This window comes from Clinocottus analis, unplaced genomic scaffold (genome assembly GCF_023055335.1).
Source record: "Clinocottus analis isolate CAN_PGR_092001 unplaced genomic scaffold, fCliAna1.0.p SCAF_24, whole genome shotgun sequence".
Lineage (NCBI taxonomy): Eukaryota > Metazoa > Chordata > Actinopteri > Perciformes > Cottidae > Clinocottus > Clinocottus analis.
In genome coordinates, this window is record NW_027175976.1 from 10,199,536 (window position 1) to 10,223,282 (window position 23,747).

General features: G+C 51.0%; 3 protein-coding genes across 13 annotated transcripts in view; 2 read left to right on the top strand and 1 right to left on the bottom strand.

Annotated features, from left to right (window-relative positions):
• Window positions 1-12: 12 nt before the first annotated feature.
• On the top strand, window positions 13-7,001 carry hsf2bp (heat shock transcription factor 2 binding protein). 2 transcript variants are annotated; one of them, XM_068590578.1, is made up of 9 exons: window positions 13-149; window positions 763-898; window positions 3,493-3,596; window positions 3,673-3,822; window positions 3,900-4,044; window positions 4,235-4,352; window positions 5,008-5,111; window positions 6,348-6,547; window positions 6,778-7,001. In XM_068590578.1, exons 1-9 carry the CDS (start codon window positions 81-83, stop codon window positions 6,796-6,798), a joined length of 1,047 nt encoding a protein of 348 aa, XP_068446679.1. In that variant the 5' UTR covers window positions 13-80; the 3' UTR covers window positions 6,799-7,001. The 2 variants fall into 2 exon arrangements, with proteins under 2 accessions (XP_068446679.1, XP_068446680.1); XM_068590579.1 differs by lacking the exons at window positions 6,348-6,547; window positions 6,778-7,001 and adding an exon at window positions 6,279-6,324.
• A 905-nt stretch (window positions 7,002-7,906) lies between these two features.
• Window positions 7,907-12,425, bottom strand: cryaa (crystallin, alpha A). Of its 3 annotated transcripts, none has more exons than XM_068590624.1 (4): window positions 11,976-12,425; window positions 9,428-9,774; window positions 9,044-9,166; window positions 7,907-8,412 (listed from the first exon to the last, which is right to left on the bottom strand). In XM_068590624.1, the coding sequence occupies exons 2-4, from the start codon at window positions 9,623-9,625 to the stop codon at window positions 8,203-8,205; spliced, it is 531 nt and encodes a 176-aa protein (XP_068446725.1). In that variant the 5' UTR covers window positions 9,626-9,774; window positions 11,976-12,425; the 3' UTR covers window positions 7,907-8,202. The 3 variants fall into 3 exon arrangements, with proteins under 3 accessions (XP_068446725.1, XP_068446728.1, XP_068446724.1); XM_068590627.1 differs by lacking the exon at window positions 11,976-12,425 and adding an exon at window positions 11,277-11,491; XM_068590623.1 differs by lacking the exon at window positions 11,976-12,425 and having other exon boundaries at window positions 9,428-11,491.
• LOC137794047 (diacylglycerol kinase zeta-like) overlaps window positions 11,799-23,747 on the top strand; it is a 77,846-nt gene continuing 65,897 nt past the window's right edge. For 4 of the 8 annotated variants that reach the window (XM_068590614.1, XM_068590617.1, XM_068590616.1 and 1 more), the window contains exon 1: window positions 22,845-22,928. Coding sequence is in view for 3 of the 8 variants with exons in the window: in XM_068590618.1 (XP_068446719.1) it covers window positions 21,500-21,762 (263 nt within the window). In the remaining 5 variants the exon portion in view is untranslated. Of the gene's footprint in view, window positions 12,452-12,556; window positions 12,670-20,482; window positions 21,763-22,844; window positions 22,929-23,747 lie in introns of those variants that run through there. The other 4 variants (XM_068590619.1, XM_068590622.1, XM_068590618.1 and 1 more) reach the window with 4 other exon arrangements.

A 23,747-nucleotide genomic window follows, 5' to 3' on the forward strand; every position in this document is an offset into this window, starting at 1 on the left:
GGTCTGACAATGTCTGCATTATAACAGCGATACTACCTAATTCTACAGGACAGCAGGACCGCAAACACACCACCATCAAGATGGCAGCGTCCTTAGGCGGGAAGTGTCCGGCTCTGAGTCACCCCTCAGAGATGAAAGCACGGAAACAGGTAGGAGAACATGGCCCAGCAGAACCCGTCTGTGTTCATGTCAGGAGAACATGGCCCAGCAGAACCCGTCTGTGTTCATGTCAGGAGAACATGGCCCAGCAGAACCCGTCTGTGTTCATGTCAGGAGAACATGGCCCAGCAGAACCCGTCTGTGTTCATGTCAGGAGAACATGGCCCAGCAGAACCCGTCTGTGTTCATGTCAGGAGAACATGGCCCAGCAGAACCCGTCTGTGTTCATGTCAGGAGAACATGGCCCAGCAGAACCCGTCTGTGTTCATGTCAGGAGAACATGGCCCAGCAGAACCCGTCTGTGTTCATGTCAGGAGAACATGACCCAGCAGAACCCGTCTGTGTTCATGTCAGGAGAACATGGCCCAGCAGAACTGTGTGTGACTTGAGTACTGTACTTTAATCCATCTTGTGTTTGAGCTCCGCGTCGGCCTCCTCCTCTGCATGAACACGTGTGTTAGTGTCCTCATGTGAGTGGTTATGAATAGAAAGCACAGCTTGTAATGTTGAACATACTGCTGGTGTGGTCGAGCTTCAGTGGCACGCCATTTTAAAAAGCATCTTTTCAGACCGATGCATTGAGGTGGACCTCTTTTCTTCCAGGACGGGTTCGTCAGAGTGAGGAAAAGTGATCTAGAGAAGCTGACCACAGAAGTCATGCAGCTGAGGGACTTCCTGCCCAGAGTCCTGAACGGAGACCTGATGGACACGCTGCAAAGAGCTCGGACGGCTCAGACAGGTACGCTTCAATCAACTTCACCTGTGCGTGTGTGTGTGATGAACTTCACCTGTATGTGTGTGTGTGCGTGCGTGTGCGTACGTGTGTGTGTGAGAGCCACCTGAGCCCTTCTGAGGAGTGACAGCGTTGCACAGAGCCCTGTGCATGACTTCCTGTTGCATGGATGGAAGTTCTGGCTTTCCTGATGATTGACAGGTGACGCTGTCATCAGGGAACCTCTTCATCAAACACATAGCTTTCCTTTTCAAATATTCAAAATGGGTAATTGGATACATATTTAGAGGAATTGTCCTCCGAGGGAACGAACATGCATTAGTTTGAGACATCCCTGCTCATTCAGACTATCATCAATATCAATTTACAAGAGGTGAAGGACCATCTGTCTTCTGTTAGTTGTGTTCTTTAATAATTCACATGAAGTCAAGTCTATTTATTTCCATAGCCCAATAGCACTCATCTTTAATGTGCTCTCCAGTCTGTGCAGCACACGACCTCGCTGTCCTGAAAGCCTCGACGCTGTCCAGGAAACCCGTCTCAGGAGTGTAACACATGTCATGTGATCTGAAGTTACAGGATACACAATGTGACCCAATGCTACACCTCAACACCTGCAGAGCGTCTGAGCAGGACACAGACTACACACAGACCACACACAGACCACACACAGACCACACACAGACCACACACAGACCACACACAGACCACACACAGACTACACACAGACAACACACAGACTACACACAGACCACACACAGACCACACACAGACCACACACAGACCACACACAGACCTCACACAGACCACACACAGACCACACACAGACCACACACAGACCACACACAGACCGCACAGAGACCACACACAGACCACACACAGACTACACACAGACCACACACAGACCACACACAGACTACACACAAAGGCAGGACACAAAGAGGCAGGACACAAAGAGGCAGGACACAAAGAGGCAGGACACAAAGAGGCAGCAGCTGATCACTGGAGTAACCAGTGTGAAGACAATCGCAGATTAAAGTCAAGTTATTAATTAGCTTTATTTTGACAAATAAATATCTTCATGTCTAAAATGATTTGCTGTGGATGTGAAGTGGAGCGCTGGAGAGGAAACTGTGCTTCATGTTTCAGTCACGTGAGGCTGAAGCTTCCTCACTGTCGGCTTTCATGAGTTTATTGTAGTTCAGCCTGAAACACTGAGCCTGATAAATACTACAGTGCTCATATTGTGGTTATGTCATAACTGGTATCTGGATCACATACCTGCAGAGCAGGGGTCTCAAACTCATCTTGGCGTGGAACCCTTGCATTGTGATCACATGGAGGGCCGCACGGACAGCGTTTACTTATTTATTTTACATTCATAACATATTTTCGTCATACAAAATACAAAAAAGTCAACCAGCAGTTTCTATACATTTTATATTAGTTTTAAAAAAAATAATAACTTATTGAAAGTGCAACGAACCCACAAATGCAATCCTTGAATACATTTGTACTTTATTCCATTCGATGCCAGACACCTGCAGCTTCTGCTCACGGCCCCGCCCACCTGATGAGGTCACAGTGAACCCTGAGCTCAGCTGCATGGGGGCATCGCTGAGCCTGGACCTGCACTGCACCTAAGCAAGTTCCTCACAGACGTGTGCTTCCAACAGGCCCGACGGATCGCTAGAGTCAGCTCAGGGAGCGTGGAGGCAACTCTCTCGTACGACGTCCGGTCGTGTCTGGTTCCCTTGTGCCTCTGAATTTAGCTTTTAGATCACTGCTGCATTGCAGTAAGTTCCATCTGTAACGTTCTGGACGCTCCACATGCGCTGAGGAGACGTCAAACAGCTGTGGTGATGTCACCAGTCTGTTCCTCAGGTCTGACGCGGCTCCTCCCTCACACTGCTGCCGTCATGACGTCATCATACCACCGCTCCAGCGTGCCATTAACAAAAAACATCTTTCAAGTCAAATGTAGGTCCTACACCGTGAGCATAATTCTGAATATTAAATTATGAACACTTCTGAAATCTGGATGAATCAAAAGCACACTTGTGGCTCTAACGGCGTAAAGTGACTCTGTCTTTACGTAACTGATGCTCGATGTCACTGGCAGCTCTGCCACTGCGTTTGCCCACAGAGAGATTTTGCTGAACAAGCTCTTTTCTGGACACAGAACCTTCAGAAACTGTCCTCTCCTGCTTTGGTGATCAACTCGCTCACCACATAACTTTCCTCAGCTGCAGCATCGTCTTCCTCCTCATCGTTATGAAAAGACTTTGCTGGGACGCGAGTCCGTTCTGAAGCCGCGTGGCTCTTGTTTCCTCTCGTCTTCAAGGTTCTTCTCATCCTGTTCTCCGTGTTTACTCGAGTAATGATGCTGGATATTATATTCCTTTAAACAGATACTCTTTGCATACGAGGCGAGTGGCATCTGCATCAGGTGCGAGTGAGAGAAACCCGCGGGCCGCCAAACACTAAACTTTGATGTCTAGAAGGGGCCGCAATTGGCCCGTGGGCCACGAGTTTGAGACCCATGCTATAGAGTGTGTGTGTGTGTGTGTGTGTGTGTGTGTGTGTGTGTGTGTGTGTAGTGAAGGAGCAGCTTGCACAGGAGCAGCAGCAGCTGCAACAGGAGCGTCTGCACCTTCAGTCCAGATTGGATGCAGTGCAGACGGAGTGTCAGAAAGAGAGAGAGGTGAGAGAGGAACATGTGTGGGACGGCTGCAAAGGAACACAATCCTAAATGTGTGTGTGTGTGTGTGTGTGTGTAGGAGAAGCTGCTGCTGCGTGAGCAGCTCTGGCAGAGCGGAGCAGAGCTGCAGCAGCAGGCGGGCTTCTGCTCTGCTCTGGGATCAGCAGCCTGCAGTCTGCTGTGGAGCTGCTCGGCCAGCGAGGACTCGGTCTCCCGCTGGCTGGCGGATGTGAGTCTCTGTGGCTGCACGCATCCCAGTGGCTGTGGACTTCCCCGTGTAGTTGTCGTGTGTGTGTGTGTGTGCAGGGTAAGCTGCAGTCCTTCCTGCTCGTAGCCGCTCAGACTCTGGAGAGCTTCGTCAGGTCTCTGGATGAAGAGCCCAAAGCTCAGACTGAGGACCACAACTCCCAGGAGCACCAGTTTGTGCTGGCGGTGGCTGGAACCATTACGAGTGAGTCATGGCGTTGTGGTCCACGGCTCGAGAGCTGCTGCTGCACCTCACACCGTCTGCAGCAGACTTTACATCGTGACCATGTCAAACACAAAGGGTCCACAACTTCAAGTCAATGGTGTTCGTTGTTCCTGCGGTACCTGAATGCAACATAAACTGAACGTATGAATCTTTTCTTCCCATCAATCAGACATCGCAGCAGTAACCTGTGGCCGGGACTTCCTGTCCTGCTCGGCTCACGTCCTGCTGGACACTCTCATGAGGCTTCTGGAGCGGATGGCGCCCGGCGGCTTCCCCAAACTGAAAGTGTACGTGAAGCCGTGCTGGCAGGCGTTACACACTCTCACTGTTGCTGAGCTTCTCCCTCGTAGCACTCGGTCTGGCATGGAGACATTCAGACTTTCCATGTGAGATCCACAGAACATCCTAGAAGAGCAGGGCTGGATGCTCTGTACACACGCGTAGCTTCTTCCAGCAGTCATGAGCATGTGACAGTCCCACGCTTCATATTCCATGTATGATTAGGACACTGTTGCCTCGGGTGGGGACATGGAATGACCTCACAGACTACACACCACGCTTTATGGAGCAGGAGTCCTAGCCGAGCAAACAAAAGATGGCGTCTGCTCGAAGAGTGGCAGCACTGACGACATCATCACAGAAAGTTGATCTCATGAAACACAACAAACCCGTGAATCACTTTCTGCTCATTGAAGATTGTATTCCAGGATTTACAAATGTTTTGGGATCGATGACGTCATAATATATGACAAACGACATTCAAAGCTTCATTGGAAAGATCAATGTGAACCACCAGACTCGTCGTCAGGGGATGCCACCAGGTGCAAACACCTGTCACAAGAAGACAGCGTGGCTCAGATCACCTGTGTGGAGGCCTTCAGGCCAGCAGGGGGCAGTGCTGTTCAGGGTTGGTCCTGTCGCTAGTGTTTGTTCTGTCTGCAGGTTGATGCTGATGGCTCTGTATAACGTCAGCATCAGTGTTAAAGGCCTGAAGTGCATCAGTGAGGACCCGGGGCTGCTGCCTCTCATCTGGACCCTGCTGGACGGTGAGCATCTGCACCTGTGTATTCAGGAAGCACACGCCCACCAAGGCTGAGGGACCTGGAGCCGGGACGTGAAGCTCTTATCAAGAGAACAACTGGTTATCTGTCTCTGTTGTGGGTCTTCTAAGATACAGTACAGTAGGTTATTATATTACTGGCCTCGAACGTTATTAAATGTTCATATCCAACCTAAAGACAGATGATCCTCAGAGGCTTCACAGTCAACACCCACAGTCCTCCCTCGAAGACACGCCCCCAAAACCATCCTTATGAACATAAGAACCAACATGGTTACTGTTATTACTCCCAGCTGTTAGGACAACAGATTGTGGAAGACAGACAGACATGTAGACATGTAGACATGTCTGTCTGTCTGTCTGTCTGTCTGTCTGTCTGTCTGTCTGTCTGTCTGTCTGTCTGTCTGTCTGTCTGTCTGTCTGTCTGTCTGTCTGTCTGTCTGTCTACATGTCTGTCTGTCTGTCTGTCTACATGAAGACAGACAGACATGTCTACATGTCTGTCTGTCTTCATGTAGACAGACAGACATGTCGACAGACAGGCTCTAGGTACTCTTCATACTGTACCTTTTTGTTATTACCTCGTGGTTCCCAGAATGCTTCACTCTAAACGCTCTGGCCTCTGCTTTGGATTCTGAGTGAAGGTTTCTTCCACACAGCTGCTAGCCATACCGGCTACAGAGCATACCGAGCTAGCGGAGCTGCAGGAGCTAGCATAGCTAGCGTCCTAACAAAGTTGTTCATTATTTAGCTTCTTTTCATGACCGCTGTCGCTTTCACAAAGCAATATGTCCCCTGCAGTTCTGAAAGCAGAACATGAACATGACTTAGATTGGTATTGCTGTAAATGATCCTGTAAAGAGTCTCAACTCTCAGTCTAGTTGCTGATTGGACTATTATTTGAATCTATTATTATTAATAAATAGATTTGTGCTGGTTTCACTGGAAGCCACACAGAGCTCGTTGCCCTCAGAGGCCTGTGGCCATCAGAGTGTCCTTCTGTTGGAGCTCCTCCTGCTCCTCTGCATGGTGCTGAGCTCCTCCTGCTCCTCTGCATGGTGCTGAGCTCCTCCTGCTCCTCTGCATGGTGCTGAGCTCCTCCTGCTCCTCTGCATGGTGCTGAGCTCCTCCTGCTCCTCCTGCTCCTCTGCAGCTGCTGTCGCTCCTCATCGTGCATGAAGACGCATTGACTCCATCCACCTGCTCTCTGTTGGTCTGGCAGATGGAGACTGGGAGGTGTGTCTCCACTCTCTGCGTCTCCTGCAGTCGGTGTTGTTGGAGGAGGAGGTGCTGCTCCTGCTGGGCTCTTCTCTGCTGGATCCAGACCTCCGGGCTCGCGTCAGCCGGCTCAGCTCCAGCGGGCCGCCCGGCCTGAGACTGGCCGCCCAGCAGACCCTGGAGGACCTGCTGGCCCTGCAACAGGTGCCCCAGTCCACACTCGCCTTTCTCCACCTCACGCACCCACAAACCCACAAACCCACAAACACACAAACACACACCACCCGGTTCCCATAGTTCTCATGATTCTGGTTCTGGATATGGGTTTTCCTCAAAGTCGCTGTGATGTCAGGAACGCTGCTGTAAGCTTCTGTTTGCAGTGAGCACAGTGAGCGTCTGACCTTTGACCCGACGGAGCCTGTGTGTGTTTCCAGGGCCGACAGAGCGCCAGCTGATGTGGAGTCGGTGCCGGCGGTCCTGTTCCCTTCATGTCACCGCGGATCTTCTGTTGATCAAAGTTCATCCTGCTTATTGAAGGAACTGTTTGTTTCACTCTTCTGGTCACATCTGTTCTCATGAGTTTGTGTTCGTTGGTTCTGACGATTAAATGTGAAAGCCGGTTTGTACAAGACGCATTAAAGATGTTTGCACGCCTTCAGAGCACGTGTGTGTGCGTGTGTGTGTGTGTGTGTGTGTGTGTGTGTGTGTTCTACAGGACGTTCAGCAGAGGGAAAGTAAACGATGCTCGATGTACAGCAGGTGTCCTAAAGGACCGTTTCAGCCTCATGGTGGCCCTTCACCTGGGGTCTGGCTGGAAACACCCAAAATGCATTGCGAACGGGTTGTGGCCCCTTCGACCAAACCCTCCACAGAGGCATGGCAGCGCTTCACTGGCCCGGTCACACGTGCACTATTGAGGCCCGGTCACACGTGCACTATTGAGGCCCGGTCACACGTGCACTAATGGGGCCCGGTCACACGTGCACTATTGAAGCCCGGTCACACGTGCACTAATGGGGCCCGGTCACACGTGCACTAATGGGGCCCGGTCACACGTGCACTATTGAGGCCCGGTCACACGTGCACTAATGGGGCGAGCGGCCGTGGCCTGAAGGTTCAGCCCAGTGGAACTACAAGACTGAGCAGTGGACATGTTCATTCAGCCCTTCACTTGAGGGGAACCTTCATTTGGTGCATGTGCGACCGTGCGCCTCCAGATCACAGCATCGTGGGGACAGCAAACACACTTTGAGCAGCTACTTTGTATGAATTATGAAATGTAAAGGGACTCGCTGCAGCTCTTCCTCTGACAGCTCTGCCTCATGCTGTTTTCCTCCCAGCGCTTCAAAGGAAAGCCTGGACAGACGGTTTCCTGTCCTCCAGAGAAGTGGATAATGTCACGACCTTCATGACCTTCATGACCTTCTGGAAGGGACACAGAAAACAACAGTTGCTCCACACTGGATGAAGCCTGATATGAGGAGAACACGATGACACGGGTTTAGTTCAGTAAACAGCTTTATTGTGTGTTTCCTCACAATGGACCACTGAACAGGCCTAGACTACAATACAGGATCTACTGAAGACCAGAGGAGAGGGTTCAGAGAGGCGGCACCACCGTGGAAGCAGCCAGGGCCTCTTGACGCCCGGGACGAGACGTGACATCCGCCTCCATCATCACGCCCAGCAGCTGCAGGCAGAGAGGGAAGGCTCTTCTTTGTTAGGCTCAAAGATGAAACTAATAACAGCGTAAGAAGGATCAACGGGAGAGAGTGAAGCGAGGAGGACACAGGTGTCCTCTAAGGCACGGGGCGAGCAAGAAGCAAAGGGTGCGCCCCGGGTCGCCCTCCACCCGGCCTCTAGGAGGACGCAGCGGCGCTGGGCTTGTCGTCGCGGATCACGGGGACGCTGCGCTCGGCGCGGCCCGATTCGCTCCCTCTGGTGACCTTCGGCCCGGTCAGAGTCAGCAGGCCGTCGGTCGACAGGGTGCAGGTGATTGCTGATTGGTCGACGCTGGAGGGGAGGCGGTAGCGGCGCTGAAACTCACGAGCGATGTAACCGTGGTCGTCCTGAAAAACAGCAAGATCAACACCACAGTGGCGGGTCAGTCCAGAAGGACCTGCTGGCTTCATGTGCTCCACCCGCCATCATGTTCGACCCACCAAAGCGTCTCTAAGGGAAACGGACATTTTAGGAGCAACGAGCAGGCACTACAGGACTCATCACACCCAACTCGTTCTTCATATTTCAAACCGCTGGAGAGTCCAGCCAGTGAGACCAGTGGGACCAGTGAGACCTCGTTCATGGTTCAGACTGGTTGTTCAAGTCGTTAAACTTCTCCCTGGCTGACACCTGGATCGTCTCTCTTTAATCTAAAGGTCTGGCACGACAGGAGAGAGTTCTCACTCAGCAACACAGCGTGACGTTATCCTGGACATCCACAGGTGAAGCCCAGTGGGTCGAGCGGGATCTCAGCACTCCAGCACGAGTCTGAAGGACCCGTTACAGGCTGCAGTCCCACTGGTCAGTAGACATGCTGGTGGTTTGAGTTTACACAGCGAATGTATTCTGACTACAGAGGCAGATTACTGACACTCCAGAGCTTTTCATGTCTGTTCTTTGGGTCGAGGCTTCGCTGCTCTCTGGGGTGAAGCCCAGTGCTGGAGCCTGCGAGCACGGGAGGAGCAGACGGAGCGCTACCTGTCGTTCTCCATGCTTGCCCTGGATCTCCACGTAGTCGTCCGTGACCTTCACACAGAGCTCGTCAGGAGAGAAGTGCTTGACGTCCAGGTACACGGTGTACTTGTCTCTGTCAGACCTCACCTGTGGGACACAAGCACAGAGGCTCCATCGCATCGTAACATCGCCAACATGTACACTGGTAGAAGCTCTCAGAGCTCAGATGAGGAGCAAGATCAACATATCAAACATGATGCAAAGCAATGTGACAAGTAATGTAAGATCATCACTATCAGCTAGCCTGTGTGAGAGCTTCACAGTCTGTTAGCGGTCAGGAGGAGGTGAACCTCTCCATCATGATCATGTGACTTCAGCTAACGGTCTCTTCCCGTGCGGCGCTGTTACCTCGGAGGTGCCGGAGTTGGAAGAATCCAAAAAGCTGCGGAACAGCGACTGTCTGTAATAGGGGCTGATGCTGGAGGTGGTGTAGGGGAAGAAGTCGTAGTCAAACATGCCCTCTCCAAAAAACTGGTCAAAGAGTCGAGCCGGGTAGACGGAGCCCAGGGCGCGTCTGAACCAAGGGTGCTGGATGGCAATGTCCATGGTGACTGCAGGCGGTCTGGTCTAGCTCGATCCGGCTCAGCTCAGTCCGGCAGGCGAAGGCAACGAGAAGAGAAGGCTGCTGAGCGGAGAGGACTGGAGCGGTTCAGGAGGGTCGGTCCTCTGCTCCACAGCTGCCGCCTCTTATATACCTGACGGCCAGAAAGAGGGGCTTTAGCCACGATCCCTGTGGAATGGCATTATCTCATGGTGGGTTGGGCCCCGTCAGCAGAATCACAGGATGGATGGATGGGGCACCGCTGGTCCAGACCCTGCAGCGACGCAGTGCCACCCAACCAGACACGCCGCAATGCCAAAGTAAACGCTGCTGGGGGGGGCATGAAGAGACAATGGAGCCAGGAAGCCCACTAAAGACACCAGAGAGTTCACCTGGGGATCCAACATGCCAGACAGACCTGCTGCTTTGATAAACATTGTTTATGTAAAAACATCATAACTCCATACATGTGAGAATGTTCTGCTTTTATTTCAAATTATCCACTGTTCTCAGTTTACTTTTTGACAGTTGGGTAATTGTTTGAAAAACAGTCACAGGGGACTTTTAGTTGCTCTGAGTACTTTTAGGTGTAATTCTTATAGTAGATCTTCCTTATACTTCTATGCTAAAGTATTTCAGTGTGGTATTAGTACTTCAGTAAAGGATTGGAGTATTTCAGCTCTATCTGGACTACAGCTCAACCTGCAGACGCTGTCCCTTCCCCTTCAGAAACATACATAGATGGAACATAATATGAATCAGAGCTCTTCTGATGATTGCACAACAAGTCCACAACAGACACACAACGTGAAGACTTTGACAGACTAAAGCAGTGAAAGACAACAGGCCCGGGTGTGTAGAGTCTCTTCCCAGGCCTGTTGTTTCACCCGGTGGCTTCCTGCCACCTGCATTAGTCTAATCCCAGCGGCTTAGCCGCTCCGTGCACACGCAGCCAAGAGCAACCGGGCCGGGGTCGGGCCGTCGGGGGCGGCTCGGGGAGCTCGTCGGGTCGGGGTTACTGCTGCAGGCCGGACTTAGACGCTGTTTGACTGGCTGCAGTTCAGCCGAGTCAGCATTCTGGGATTCATCAATGGGTCAGACAAAGCCGGTCCTGTGTCCACAGCTCTGACGGCTGGACCGGCTACGATCCATTCATGGATTCTAGCTCTTTGGCAGGAAAATGAGTGCAGACAACATGTTAAAACCAACACCACGTCTTTGGAATATCTCACGGTTTGTACATTTGTTCTGGTCCATGTCCAGAGTCATCACTCCTGTCCATACGTCCGTCACCGTGCTCCACTCAGGTGGATGAGGGAATTCATGAAACGCCCACAAGTTCTGACTGCTGAATATGTTGTGTTTTAATAACTGTTGCTGTGTATTCGGTCGACTCGCAATGGGAGGAAGTAACATCATTTAATATGGACAGAACACATACACGGATCCAAACTTCATTGTGTGTGTGCTTTCAAAAGAACATTGTAGGAGCCATTGTATTTTATTTTGGTAGTGTGTATTTTATTGTGGTGGTTTCTATATGGGTCACGTGGGAAACAGCCAGGTGGATGACGGGGAGATCACACACTTCAGGAGAGCAGGAAATCATTGTAACTATTTGTATAGTCATTAAATAATAATTCAGAAGAACCTCACCAAGTCATCTGTCTGCGAGGAAGAAACATTCACTCACTCATCACCTGATGGAGCATGGTGCGTTTCACTGGTGACGCAGTGAGAGTCTGCTGCCCTCTGCTGGACGCCTCCTCTCCTCCAGAGCATCCTGATGCAGAGCAGCAGCTCCCATGACTTCCTGCAGGGTGGTCCTGACAAGCCATCACTCACTGTCTCACTGTCTCACTGTCTCACTGTCTCACTATCTCACCCCCTCACCCCCTCACTATCTCACCCCCTCACTATCTCACCCCCTCACTATCTCACCCCCTCACTGTCTCACTATCTCACTCAGTCACAATACACCATTATTATTATTAATATGGATATTAATAATAATAATAATGAATAAGGCAGCATAAGCCTTTCATGCAGGGTTACCTGGACGTGACACACACACACACACACACAGAAAGAGAGAGAGAGACAGAGAGAGAGAGAGAGACACAGAGAGAGAGAGAGAGAGAGAGAGAGAGAGAGAGAGAGAGACACACACACACACACACACACACACACACACACACACACACACAGAGAGAGAGAGAGAGAGAGAGAGAGAGAGAGAACTCTCCGTGACTTCCTGTAGATGAAGGACTCAGTAGACCTCTCGGTTTCTAGTACAACGTGAGAGGCTCGTGGACCTGTCGTCTGGCTCGTGGACCTGTCTTCCGGCTCGTGGACCTGTCGTCTGGCTCGTGGACCTGTCTTCCGGCTCGTGGACCTGTCTTCCGGCTCGTGGACCTGTTGTCCGGCTCGTGGACCTGTTGTCCGGCTCGTGGACCTGTCTTCCGGCTCGTGGACCTGTTGTCCGGCTCGTGGACCTGTCTTCCGGCTCGTGGACCTGTTGTCCGGCTCGTGGACCTGTCTTCCGGCTCGTGGACCTGTCTTCCGGCTCGTGGACCTGTCGTCCGGCTCGTGGACCTGTCGTCCGGCTCGTGGACCTGTCGTTCGGCTCGTGGACCTGTCTTCCGGCTCGTGGACGTGTCTTCCGGCAGCACGGTACCGGGGCTGTTCCCGGTGACACAGCGCGGGACGCGGAGACCGACAGGAAGTCCTCAGAGAAGCGGACCGCCGGCATGATGAGGCAGCAGCCCGCCCTGGAGGACGTGGCCGAGGAGGACGACGTGTTCCCCGCGGAGCCCAGCTCCACGAGACAGGTGTGCGTGTGTGTGTGCGTGTGTGTGCGTGTGTGTGTGTGTGTGTGCGGGCTTGTGCGCGTGAACAAGTCAAAGGGAGAACGGGTGGTCTCTGTTTCCTCACAGGTAGCTGGTGAGGAGGAGGAGGAGGAGGAAGAGGAAGAAAAGGGCCACCTGTCAGCGTCCCAGATGGAGGCCGAGTTTGTCCAGCTCACCTTCCGGAAGCAGGTGTCTTACAGGTAGGAGACACACGGGAAGAGTGGTATGCGACCACTTCCTGCCAACCGGTTGTGCGCGCGCGTGTGTGTGTGCGCGTGTGTGTGATAACAGCTGAGTGCTTGCTGACCCTCACCTGCTGGTCTGGAGCTCACTGTCTGTACTGTTGGCGACCAGCGGACAGATGTACAAGTACACACTGCTGTATGTGTACAGTACACACTCTACTTGTACAGCATGCACTCTGCTGTACTAGTACAGTATACACTCTGTTGTACTAGTACAGCATACACTCTGTTGTACTTGTACAGCATACACTCTGCTGTACTAGTACAGTATACACTCTGTTGTACTAGTACAGCATACACTCTGTTGTACTTGTACAGCATACACTCTGTTGTACTAGTACAGCATACACTCTGTTGTACTAGTACAGTATACACTCTGTTGTACTTGTACAGCATACACTCTGTTGTACTAGTACAGCATACACTCTGTTGTACTTGTACAGTATACACTCTGTTGTACTTGTACAGTATACACTCTGTTGTACTTGTACAGCATACACTCTGTTGTACTTGTACACCTCGTGTTCCTCTTCATCAGAGCTGACATTAAGCAAAGGGTGCTGCTTCTCTGTTAACACACACACACACACACACACACACACACACACACACACACACACAATCTGTGAGGTCCCTTTCCCTCCAGTGTTGTTGTGCGTTTGAAAGTGTGTATCAGTGAAGTGACAGACAGGATGTGTGTGTAGGACTGAGGAGTGTTTGATGAGTTATGTGAGGAATGAAGCGCGTGGAGAGGAAGCGCTCCAGAGACGCACACGTCCTTAAAGCAGCAGGACTTTGGGTCGCGTCCCCTCAGTCCTGTCAATATTTACCGTGTGATACAGTTTGTCCATGACGGACGCGTTGGCCTGTCGGTTGCCTTGGACACGGTTGGCATGAGGTTGTAGTCCCGCCTCCCCCCTCTGATGACCAGTTGTCAACACACACACGCATGAAGAAGAGGAGGAGGAGGAGGAGGAAGGTGTGTGGCCCTGTACTTGAACAGATCTTTCACACTACATGACATCATTCACACCCTGGTGGGAGGGGCTAAGCTCCAGCAGCCCGTCACTGTGGACCAGCAGAGTCCTCTGGTTGAAGGACGACCCCCCACTGAGACGCAGCCGCCTGAGACCCCGAGACGCCGGGACGGGTTCAGAGGTCAGAGACAGAAGGCCTTTCTCATGTCCGAGTGTACATCCTCGAATCCTCTCCTTGCCTCCTTACGTCTTAGTCCCGCCCACAGGAGATTGTCTGCTGACACACAACATCACAGTACGCTAAATATAGTGAACTGTGTGAATGTGTGCTTTCTGAATGATGTGTGACACATCCTGGCTGCGGACATGACGACCTGCAATAAAACACAATAAAAAGCACTGACATGTCGCTGACAGCACGTTGTAGTTTGACTCCTCGCTCTTGGTCCTGGATGCACTCGTTGTGAGTCTCTGTGTCCTCTGGGTTTGCAGCTTCAGGAGGGGTTTCAGGAAAGTTCTTGAAATGAAGCTGTTCACTTCTTTAACTCACAGTGTGCAGGTGTTGTCACTGCCGTGGATGTTTCAGGCCTTTGGGAGAAGCTGTGCAGAGCCTCTGATGTCTGGAGGGAGCTTGCACCTCGTGGTGAGGACACAGCTTCCATCCTCTGCTGACGCCTCACAGGGGCAGGGCTCTGGGTTTCTGCTCAATGTACACTCATGAAAACCTGGTTCTGAATGGGGTTGTGACCCTGGAGGGGATCTGACATGTGGATGGATTTCAGGTTCAGGCCTTCAAAGGTCGAGGTGTCACATCAGAGAAGAGGAAGGAAGTGGAAGAGGAAGCTGTTGGAGGTCAGATAGAGGGCAGTGAAGCTCATCACACGGCTCTTATGTCATAATCTCAGCATCATGGTGATCAGTAATCCACATGGGATTGGTGTTGGGGGAGGAGTTACGTAAGGACCCGTCTGTCTGTCTGCAGTCATCTTCATCTTCAGGCAACTACTCATCATCACCACCATTATCATCACCATGGACGGTTTAGAAAGAGCCGTCAGCAGGGACACGGGCAGACGGACGAGGAGGCGTGAATGTGTTGTCCGGCCCGCGTCCTCATCAGACAGCTCATGCTGACAGGCGGGGATCAGGATCCGGCATTAAGCGCTGCCTTCCTGCCAATAATGACATCATTGGAATACAATTGAGTTAATTCTGTGTTAAGTTATGTCTTGACTAACATGATGAGAACGGGTTCATTGCATTGAAAACATCTGCAGGTCTGTTTTTCATTTCCTATATAAATCCTCTCGTCTTCCAACCACTCAAAGCTCTTTCACACTTCATGACATCATTCACCCGTTCACACACTGACGGGAGGAGCCACCATGAACATTACATTTCATTGAGCTGACGCTTTTATCCAAAGCGACTCACATGTTGCTCTGTACACCGTAGACACAGCAACGGGGAGCACTTCAGGGTTAAGTGTCTCAAAGACACATCGCCATGGGCGAGCGGGTCCTCTGATTGGGCAACGAGTGACTGTGGATCAGTGGTAGAAGACCTGTTCTCCATCCTCTCTTCCTCTGCAACGCTCTGTGGTCATGAACTTCTTGGTCTGTGTGCTCTCTGATGCTGAGGCTGCCGGTTTCAGCCTCACGCAGGACGCTGATCACATGATCACCCTGAGGATCACATGACTTATTATCTACACAGGGATGTGTGCAGCTCTGTGTCTGTCCACTCGTCTCTCTGCAGCAGACCCAGTGGTGTTTGCATTGATGACGTGGTTCTGGGTCTGGTATGTCATCCATCAGTCTATGAGGTCCAGGCCCCTCTGGGTGGGAGCAGAGCCCACTCCACCAGCTGTGTGGAGGACCACGGTGTCATCCAGGCTCCTTCAGAGTGTTACATGATGAGGCTGCGTCAGAGCATCCCTCATTGCTGAAGGCTTCCACCCAGTATACACCTCACCAGCTGCAGCACAGTGTTGCATGTCTGCAGGTTACGCTGTGGGACACGGGAGGCCAACAAAACACAGATCGTCATGTGGACCCATTGTTACTTTTAATCTCTAATGAAAGTCACTCAAGGAGTTTCTCTTGTATGTTCTCCAGTGAGTGAGTTCAGCATATCCAGACCTCTTATGGTGCTCATGTGTCATGTTTTGACATGTTTAGAATATCAACACGTGACTGTTGATGTTCTCCATGACAGTATCACTTGGAACGTAAAGGGTTGGCATCTTTAATCTGCCGCATAAAGAACCATGTGACGTCAGACCGGGTCCTAGTTGGTCCAAAAGGTCTGCTTTGCTTCCTCCCTCTGGGACGGGCTGCCAGTGACTCTGATGGAGCGTCAGCTGGTGTATCGCTGCTGTTCTCATCCGCCATCAGCAGCCGCTCACTGCTGCCACTCTCCCACCCGCACACAGTAAGTAGGTGAATCAATACTGATCGCTGGTGCTCACAGTGCACTGAGCACCCAGACACCATGTTATGCATCACTCTATGCCGAGGGCGGAGGGTTGCACTGGGTCCATGTGGACGAGTCACGACCAAAGTTTGGGAAAGACACAACTGTCCCCACCAATATGGGAAAATCTGTTTCACACAATATATTTGAAAACATATTCTTATTATTTATACGATGTTCGTCGCCCAGAAAAGAGAAACAAACATTGTTGTGGTGAGTCAGAAACACTACGACTGCAGAAAGAGAGCTGGCAGTAGTCTGACACGGGAAGCTACTGAAGTACGCCAGGAAATAACACAGCCTCATATCAGTATTTTGTTTGGTCGCAGCATTGATATTGTTGACCTTGTTGTGCTTCGTAGATAATAAAATAACACCCACAAAGAAAAGAGAGAGCTGTATTTTTTCAGCCACAGTGTGAGTAGCTATCAAGAAGCCAGGTCGTTGTTAGCTAGCTAGCAGCAGGCTAACTACCCACACACTGCAAACCTGCATTATTCTGAAATGCATTCAGGAAACTCAGAAATCCAGAAGAGATGCAGGTTGAGGAAGCAGCACCTGGTTACAGAGCTGCAGCTACCTGCAGACCGGAGGATGCACTTTATTTATTTCACTTCATCAGTGAGCTATATTTATTTATAGCCTACTGATGCTGCAGAATACATTCATTTGGCTTTTTATAAAAATGTATTTTATCTTTTCTCACTGCAGAATTAGGAACGTTTTTTAGCAGAACATTTTTTTCTTCATTCATTTATTTAATAATAATAATGATAATAGTCTATTCTTATTATTAATATTTTTTTTGTGAAGAATATTGTTTTGTATTTAAACTAAGGTTTTATGACCGTTATGTTAAAATCAGTTCCAAGTTACACAAATGTTAATGTATTTTAATAAAGTTTGCCTGTTCCTACCGATGCTGAGACTGACCCACACTCTGTGTCTATCATCCATTTATTTCTTGGTCCTTCACATACAAGCTGAGAGAGGCCACTTCCTCTGACCTCCCTGACACACAGATACCTTGTCATCACTCTCCCTGCTCTGCTCCCTGCTCCCTGCTCTGCTCCCTGCTCCCTACTCCCTGCTCCCTACTCCCTGCTCCCTACTCCCTGCTCTGCTCCCTGCTCCCTACTCCCTACTCCCTGCTCCCTACTCCCTGCTCTGCTCCCTGCTCCCTACTCCCTGCTCCCTACTCCCTGCTCGCTCCTCCCTCCTCCCTGCTCCCTACTCCCTGCTCCCTGCTCCCTCCTCCCTGCTCCCTACTCCCTACTCCCTGCTCCCTACTCCCTGCTCCCTACTCCCTGCTCCCTACTCCCTGCTCCCTGCTCCCTGCTCCCTGCTCCCTACTCCCTGCTCCCTACTCCCTGCTCCCTGCTCCCTGCTCCCTACTCCCTGCTCCCTGCTCCCTACTCCCTGCTCCCTACTCCCTGCTCCCTGCCCTGCTGTAGATGAAGTGATCTCTCTCCATCTTTAGTATGTTGCTTGAGACGAACCCTGTGCTCGCCTTGAAGGCCACTGACCACTCCTGGTTTCCTTCATGAGTATTCCTTTGTCCACTGAGGGGACATGTGGACTTACTGCTGGAGGCCTTTCTCTGCGGCTCATTAGGAATATTTGATTAATATTTGAGTCCTTGGTGAGAGAACCAGAGAAGTAAGCCAGCAGTGGGCGTCTCTCTGGATGGTGTGTCACGCTGTGGAGAGGCATTTTGTTTGTCATGGAAACACTGAGTGGGTGAAGAGGGAACAGTGAGCAGGAGGAGCAGAGGACCAGGAGGAGCTCCTCCACTCAGGAACCAGATGTTCTCTTTGTCTTCAGCAGGATGTGCCGGAGCCATCCTGCTGTCTGTTGCTTGAGGGAAACACTGGGGGAATGGGGACATGCAGTTCCTGCATTGAACACAGGGGGGCACTTCCTTACTTCTAGGCTCTGTGCTCTGTGTTCTGTGTTCTAGGCTCTGTGTTCTGTGTTCTAGGCTCCGTGTTCTGGGTTCTAGGCTCTGGGTTCTGGATTCTGGACCCTGGGTTCTGGGTTCTAGGCCTGGCTTCTAGGCTCTGGGCTCTGTGTTTTAGGTTTTGGGCACTGGGTTCTAGGCTCTGGGTTCTTGGCTCTGGGTTCTGGACTCTGGGTTCTGGACTCTGGTTTCTGGGTTCTAGGCTCTAGGCTCTGGGTTCTAGGTTCTAGCCTCTGGGTTCTAGGCTCTGGGTTCTGGATTCTGGGCTTTGGGTTCTGGGTTCTAAGTTTTGGGTTCTGGACTCTGAGATTTAGGTGTTGGGTTCCGGGCCCTGGGTTCAAGGTTTCGGGTTCTGGGTTTGAGGTTCTGGGTTCTAAGTTTTGGGTTCTGGGCTCTGAGATTTAGGTGTTGGGTTCTAGGTTCTGGGTGCTAGATTCTGGGTTCTGGGTCTCTCAGTGTTTCTGTTCCGCTGCTGCTCACCTCTGCCCCGTGTGGAACGTGAGCGTCATTGTGAGTCTGGCTTCATGAAGGGAACATGAGCGCCATTGTGAGTCTGGCTTCATGAAGGGAACATGAGCGTCATTGTGAGTCCAGCTTCATGAAGGGAACATGAGCATCATTGTGAGTCTAGCTTCATGAAGGGAACATGAGCGTCATTGTGAGTCCAGCTTCATGAAGGGAACATGAGCGTCATTGTGAGTCTAGCTTCATGAAGGGAACATGAGCGTCATTGTGAGTCTAGCTTCATGAAGGGAACATGAGCGTCATTGTGAGTCTGGCTTCATGAAGGGAACATGAGCGTCATTGTGAGTCTGGCTTCATGAAGGGAACATGAGCGTCATTGTGAGTCCAGCTTCATGAAGGGAACATGAGCGTCATTGTGAGTCTAACTTCATGAAGGGAACATGAGCGCCATTGTGAGTCCAGCTTCATGAAGGGAACATGAGCGCCATTGTGAGTCCAGCTTCATGAAGGGAACATGAGCGCCATTGTGAGTCCAGCTTCATGAAGGGAACATGAGCGTCATTGTGAGTCCAGCTTCATGAAGGGAACATGAGCGTCATTGTGAGTCTAACTTCATGAAGGGAACATGAGCGCCATTGTGAGTCCAGCTTCATGAAGGGAACATGAGGGTCATTGTGAGTCCAGCTTCATGAAGGGAACATGAGCGTCATTGTGAGTCCAGCTTCATGAAGGGAACATGAGCATCATTGTGAGTCCAGCTTCATGAAGGGAACATGAGCGTCATTGTGAGTCTAGCTTCATGAAGGGAACATGAGCATCATTGTGAGTCCAGCTTCATGAAGGGAACATGAGCATCATTGTGAGTCTAGCTTCATGAAGGGAACATGAGGGTCATTGTGAGTCCAGCTTCATGAAGGGAACATGAGCATCATTGTGAGTCTGGCTTCATGAAGGGAACATGAGCGTCATTGTGAGTCTAGCTTCATGAAGGGAACGTGAGCGCCATTGTGAGTCTAGCTTCATGAAGGGAACATGAGCGTCATTGTGAGTCCAGCTTCATGAAGGGAACATGAGCGTCATTGTGAGTCTAGCTTCATGAAGGGAACATGAGCGCCATTGTGAGTCTAGCTTCATGAAGGGAACATGAGCGCCATTGTGAGTCTGGCTTCATGAAGGGAACATGAGCGTCATTGTGAGTCTAACTTCATGAAGGGAACATGAGGGTCATTGTGAGTCCAGCTTCATGAAGGGAACATGAGCATCATTGTGAGTCTGGCTTCATGAAGGGAACATGAGCGTCATTGTGAGTCTAGCTTCATGAAGGGAACGTGAGCGCCATTGTGAGTCTAGCTTCATGAAGGGAACATGAGCGTCATTGAGAGTCCAGCTTCATGAAGGGAACATGAGCGTCATTGTGAGTCTAGCTTCATGAAGGGAACATGAGCGCCATTGTGAGTCTAGCTTCATGAAGGGAACATGAGCGCCATTGTGAGTCTGGCTTCATGAAGGGAACATGAGCGTCATTGTGAGTCTGGCTTCATGAAGGGAACGTGAGCGCCATTGTGAGTCTAGCTTCATGAAGGGAACCTGAGTTGGTGGGTTCATAAAACATGGAACTCGAGTAAACACTTCCTTCTTCTCTAACTTCATAAACTTAATTTTGACTTAAGTCTCATCTGACTCAAGGACCTCGGTGAAGTACCAATGGATTCCTGACTGGTTGTTTACCTCTGTAAAGCTGTGTGTTCATGAGTGTGTGTCTGTGTGTGTCATGCAGTGTGAACGGTGCAGCCAGGAGGCTTTCAGTCAGGCATGTGCAGGGCAGCTCACAGGGAGGCCCTGATTGTAGTCATTATCCACTTCCTGCTTTTAGCCAGACGGGTAGCTCAGGATCAGTGTGTGTTTACCAAGGCGTGTGTGTGCCGCGTGCTGCTCAGTGTGTGCATGTGTGTGTGTGTTTGTCAGTGTGTAGTTAAACTGAACCAGAACACACAGCAGAAAAGACGAGGAGGACGAGGAGAGGAAGCAGTCTGAACTGAGTGAGGAAGGAGGAGCAGGAGGAGGAGGAGAAGAAGAAGAAGAAGAAGAAGAAGAAGGAGGCGAAGGAGGAGGACGAGGAGGAGGAGGAGGAGGAGGAGGAGGAAGAAGAAAAAGAAAAAGGAAAAGAAGAAGACAGAGCAGAAACAAGAAGAGAGGGAACAGTGGACTTGTACTGCAGGGTGGGACACATGGAGGGAAGGGCAGAGGATTATGTCTCCCTCAGGACTCAGCACTAATCTCACTCACACACACACACACACACACACACACACACACACACACACACACACACACACACACACACACACACACCTTGTGTGACCTTTGGCATGTGGATTATTGACTTGTAGCTCTGAGGACAGCCATGTTTGTAGTCCTAGTGCAGTCATTCCCTGAGTGTAGTTCTCTGTGCTTGAACACGCCTGTCATGCTTTAACCCGTCCTGCTGTGTGCTTGTGTAGCAGAGAGTTTCTGTAGCAGAGTGTGTGTAGCAGAGTGTGTGTGTGTGTGTGTGTATAGCAGTGTGTGTGTGTAGCAGAGTGTGTGTGTGTAGCAGTGTGTGTGCTTCTGTACCAAAGTGTGTGTGTGTGTGTGTAGCAGAGTGTGTGTGTAGCAGCGTGTGAGTCCTCCTGAAGCCCACTAGCAGTCCTACTAGTCGTGGACTTCTTTAAACTGAGTCAGCGCAGGTCTGCTGGTCACCGGTCACACTTCCTCCTGGGAGAGCTTCACTGGACTGCAGTGAGGTATCGAACCCACGGCCCGCCGATAAAGACCTTTAAGACTTTAGGACACTTTGCAGGAAGTAGAATCACAGCACAGATGTGAGCAGGCCGAGGGAAGAGTCCAGGAAGTGAACCACGTCGCTCTCATGGATGCTGAGCCGGGTCTGGAGGCCCCTGAACAGCCGAGCCAAGAGCCAGGCAGGGAGAGAACAGGAGCAGAGCCCCTCCCAGCACCAGGAGGCGCTGGAGAGTTCAGCTCTGCATCCTCCTCCTCCACTTCCTCTCTGCCCTCCTCCTCCACCCTCCTCACACCCTCCTCTTCCTCGCCCCCCGTCTGGGTGGAGGAGGACACCGAGATGCTGACCGGCTGCTCCAAGTCTTTCACCGGACTCAAGCTCTTCACCAGGAGGTAAGAACCCGCGTCACGGCTGGTGCTGACCAGCAGGTGGAGCCGGTGGCTCAGACTGCTGTCCTGCACGGGGCCGCTGAGGGGCCCCGTGCAGGACAGCAGTCTGGAGGTTTGAGGTGTAAATAGCATTCTCCTGTTTCTGGACAATACGGATCAGGCTTTTATAGTTGTGCTATTCTTATGGGACACGGTGCTGCTCAGTACCTCAAACACAGAGATGCAATCTGCTAACGAGACAAGGAAACGTCAGAGCGTGGTGTCGGGCTCAGCTTGTGCTCCAGACTCCATGCTACATGTAGCAGAGACGAGTCAGCTGGCTGTCAGCTCGAGATGTTAGTCGGAAGCCAGAGGAAACGTTGTTCAGGGTGCGTTGTTGGTCCGGTACCCAGCAGCAGGGACCAGGACCAGAGCTGCAGAGACATCTACTAGCAGCTGATCCCGAAGAGGACGGGCTGAGGCCCAGTCCACGACAGCCAGGGTGCTTACTGACCCCTCACCTGGTCCTCCATCCATCCCAGCAGAGGACAGCTGCTGCCTGCTGGAGGAGCACATGATGCCGTGCTTCCTCCTCGTGGATTTGACCCCATGAGAGAAGGGTCAAACAGACGCTGACGTGGAGTCCACCTCGGCCTGGAGGCGCTGACCTCTGACCTGCTGTCAGGTGACAGAAATACTCTCCTCCATGCTGTGGCACATATCTAGTTTGTCATTCAGACTTGAGCAGTTGGCTGAAGAATGGGGGTGTGGCCTAACTCTGTCGTTTTTAGACCTCAGTTTCCTCTTTCTCTTCAGTTTCATTTGAACATTTGTCTCTCTGTTTGTAGCTCAGCTTGTCCAGGAAGTTCACCCAGTTATTTTAGTCCTCTCGCTCTCTTCCTTTCTCTCTCTCTCTCTCTCTCTCTCTCTGTCTGTCTGTCTGTCTGTCTGTCTGTCTGTCTGTCTGTCTGTCTGTCTGTTCTTCTCCCTCCAGACCGGCAGCGACTCTCTTCCTCCTCCTCCTCCTCACCTCCCTCCCCCCTCCCCCCGGCCCCCCTTCTTCCTCCTCCTCTTCCTCCTCCCTCGGCTGCACATTAGCAGTCAGAGTCCAGCACAGTTCAGCTCTGTATAGAGAGAGAAGAGAAAAACAAGTGGAAGTATGGATGGATAAGTTGCTCCTCCTTTCTCAGGTTGGCTCTCTTATGTTTTGCTTTGGAAAATTACTTATGAGGAGAAATAATCATCTTTACCATTCTTAAAATGTTTCCTTTCCAAGGAAACTACTGTAAAGTAAAGATAAGGTGAACTAGTTGGCGAGCTGGTGCAGTGCTGTGTTCTGTCTGCTCAGACAGCCGGGACAGAAGCAGCTAGGGGAGGGAACGCTGGAAAACAAGGACCAGTATGGACCAGTATGGACTAGTATGGACTAACATTGACTAGTATGGACTAGTATGGACCAGTATGGACCAGTATGGACCAGTATGGACCAGTATGGACTAGTATGGACTAGTATGGACTATCATTGACTTGTATGGACCAGTATGGACTAGTATGGACTAGCATTGACCAGTATGGACCAGTATGGACTAGTATGGACTAGTATGGACTAGTATGGACTAGCATTGACTAGTATGGACTAGTATGGACTAGTATGGACTAACATGGACTAGTATGGACCAACATTGACTAGTATGGACCAACATTGACTAGTATGGACTAACATGGACCAGTATAGACTAACATTGACTAGTATGCACTAGTATGGATTAACATTGACTAGTATGGACCAGAATGGACCAGAATGGACCAGTATGTATCCAGTATGGACCAACATTGACTAGTATGGACTAGTATGTATCCAGTATGGACCAACATTGACTAGTATGGACTAGCATGTATCCAGTATGGTCCAACATTGACTAGTATGGACCAGTATGTATCCAGTATGGACCAACATTGACTAGTATGGACTAGTATGTATCCAGTATGGACCAACATTGACTAGTATG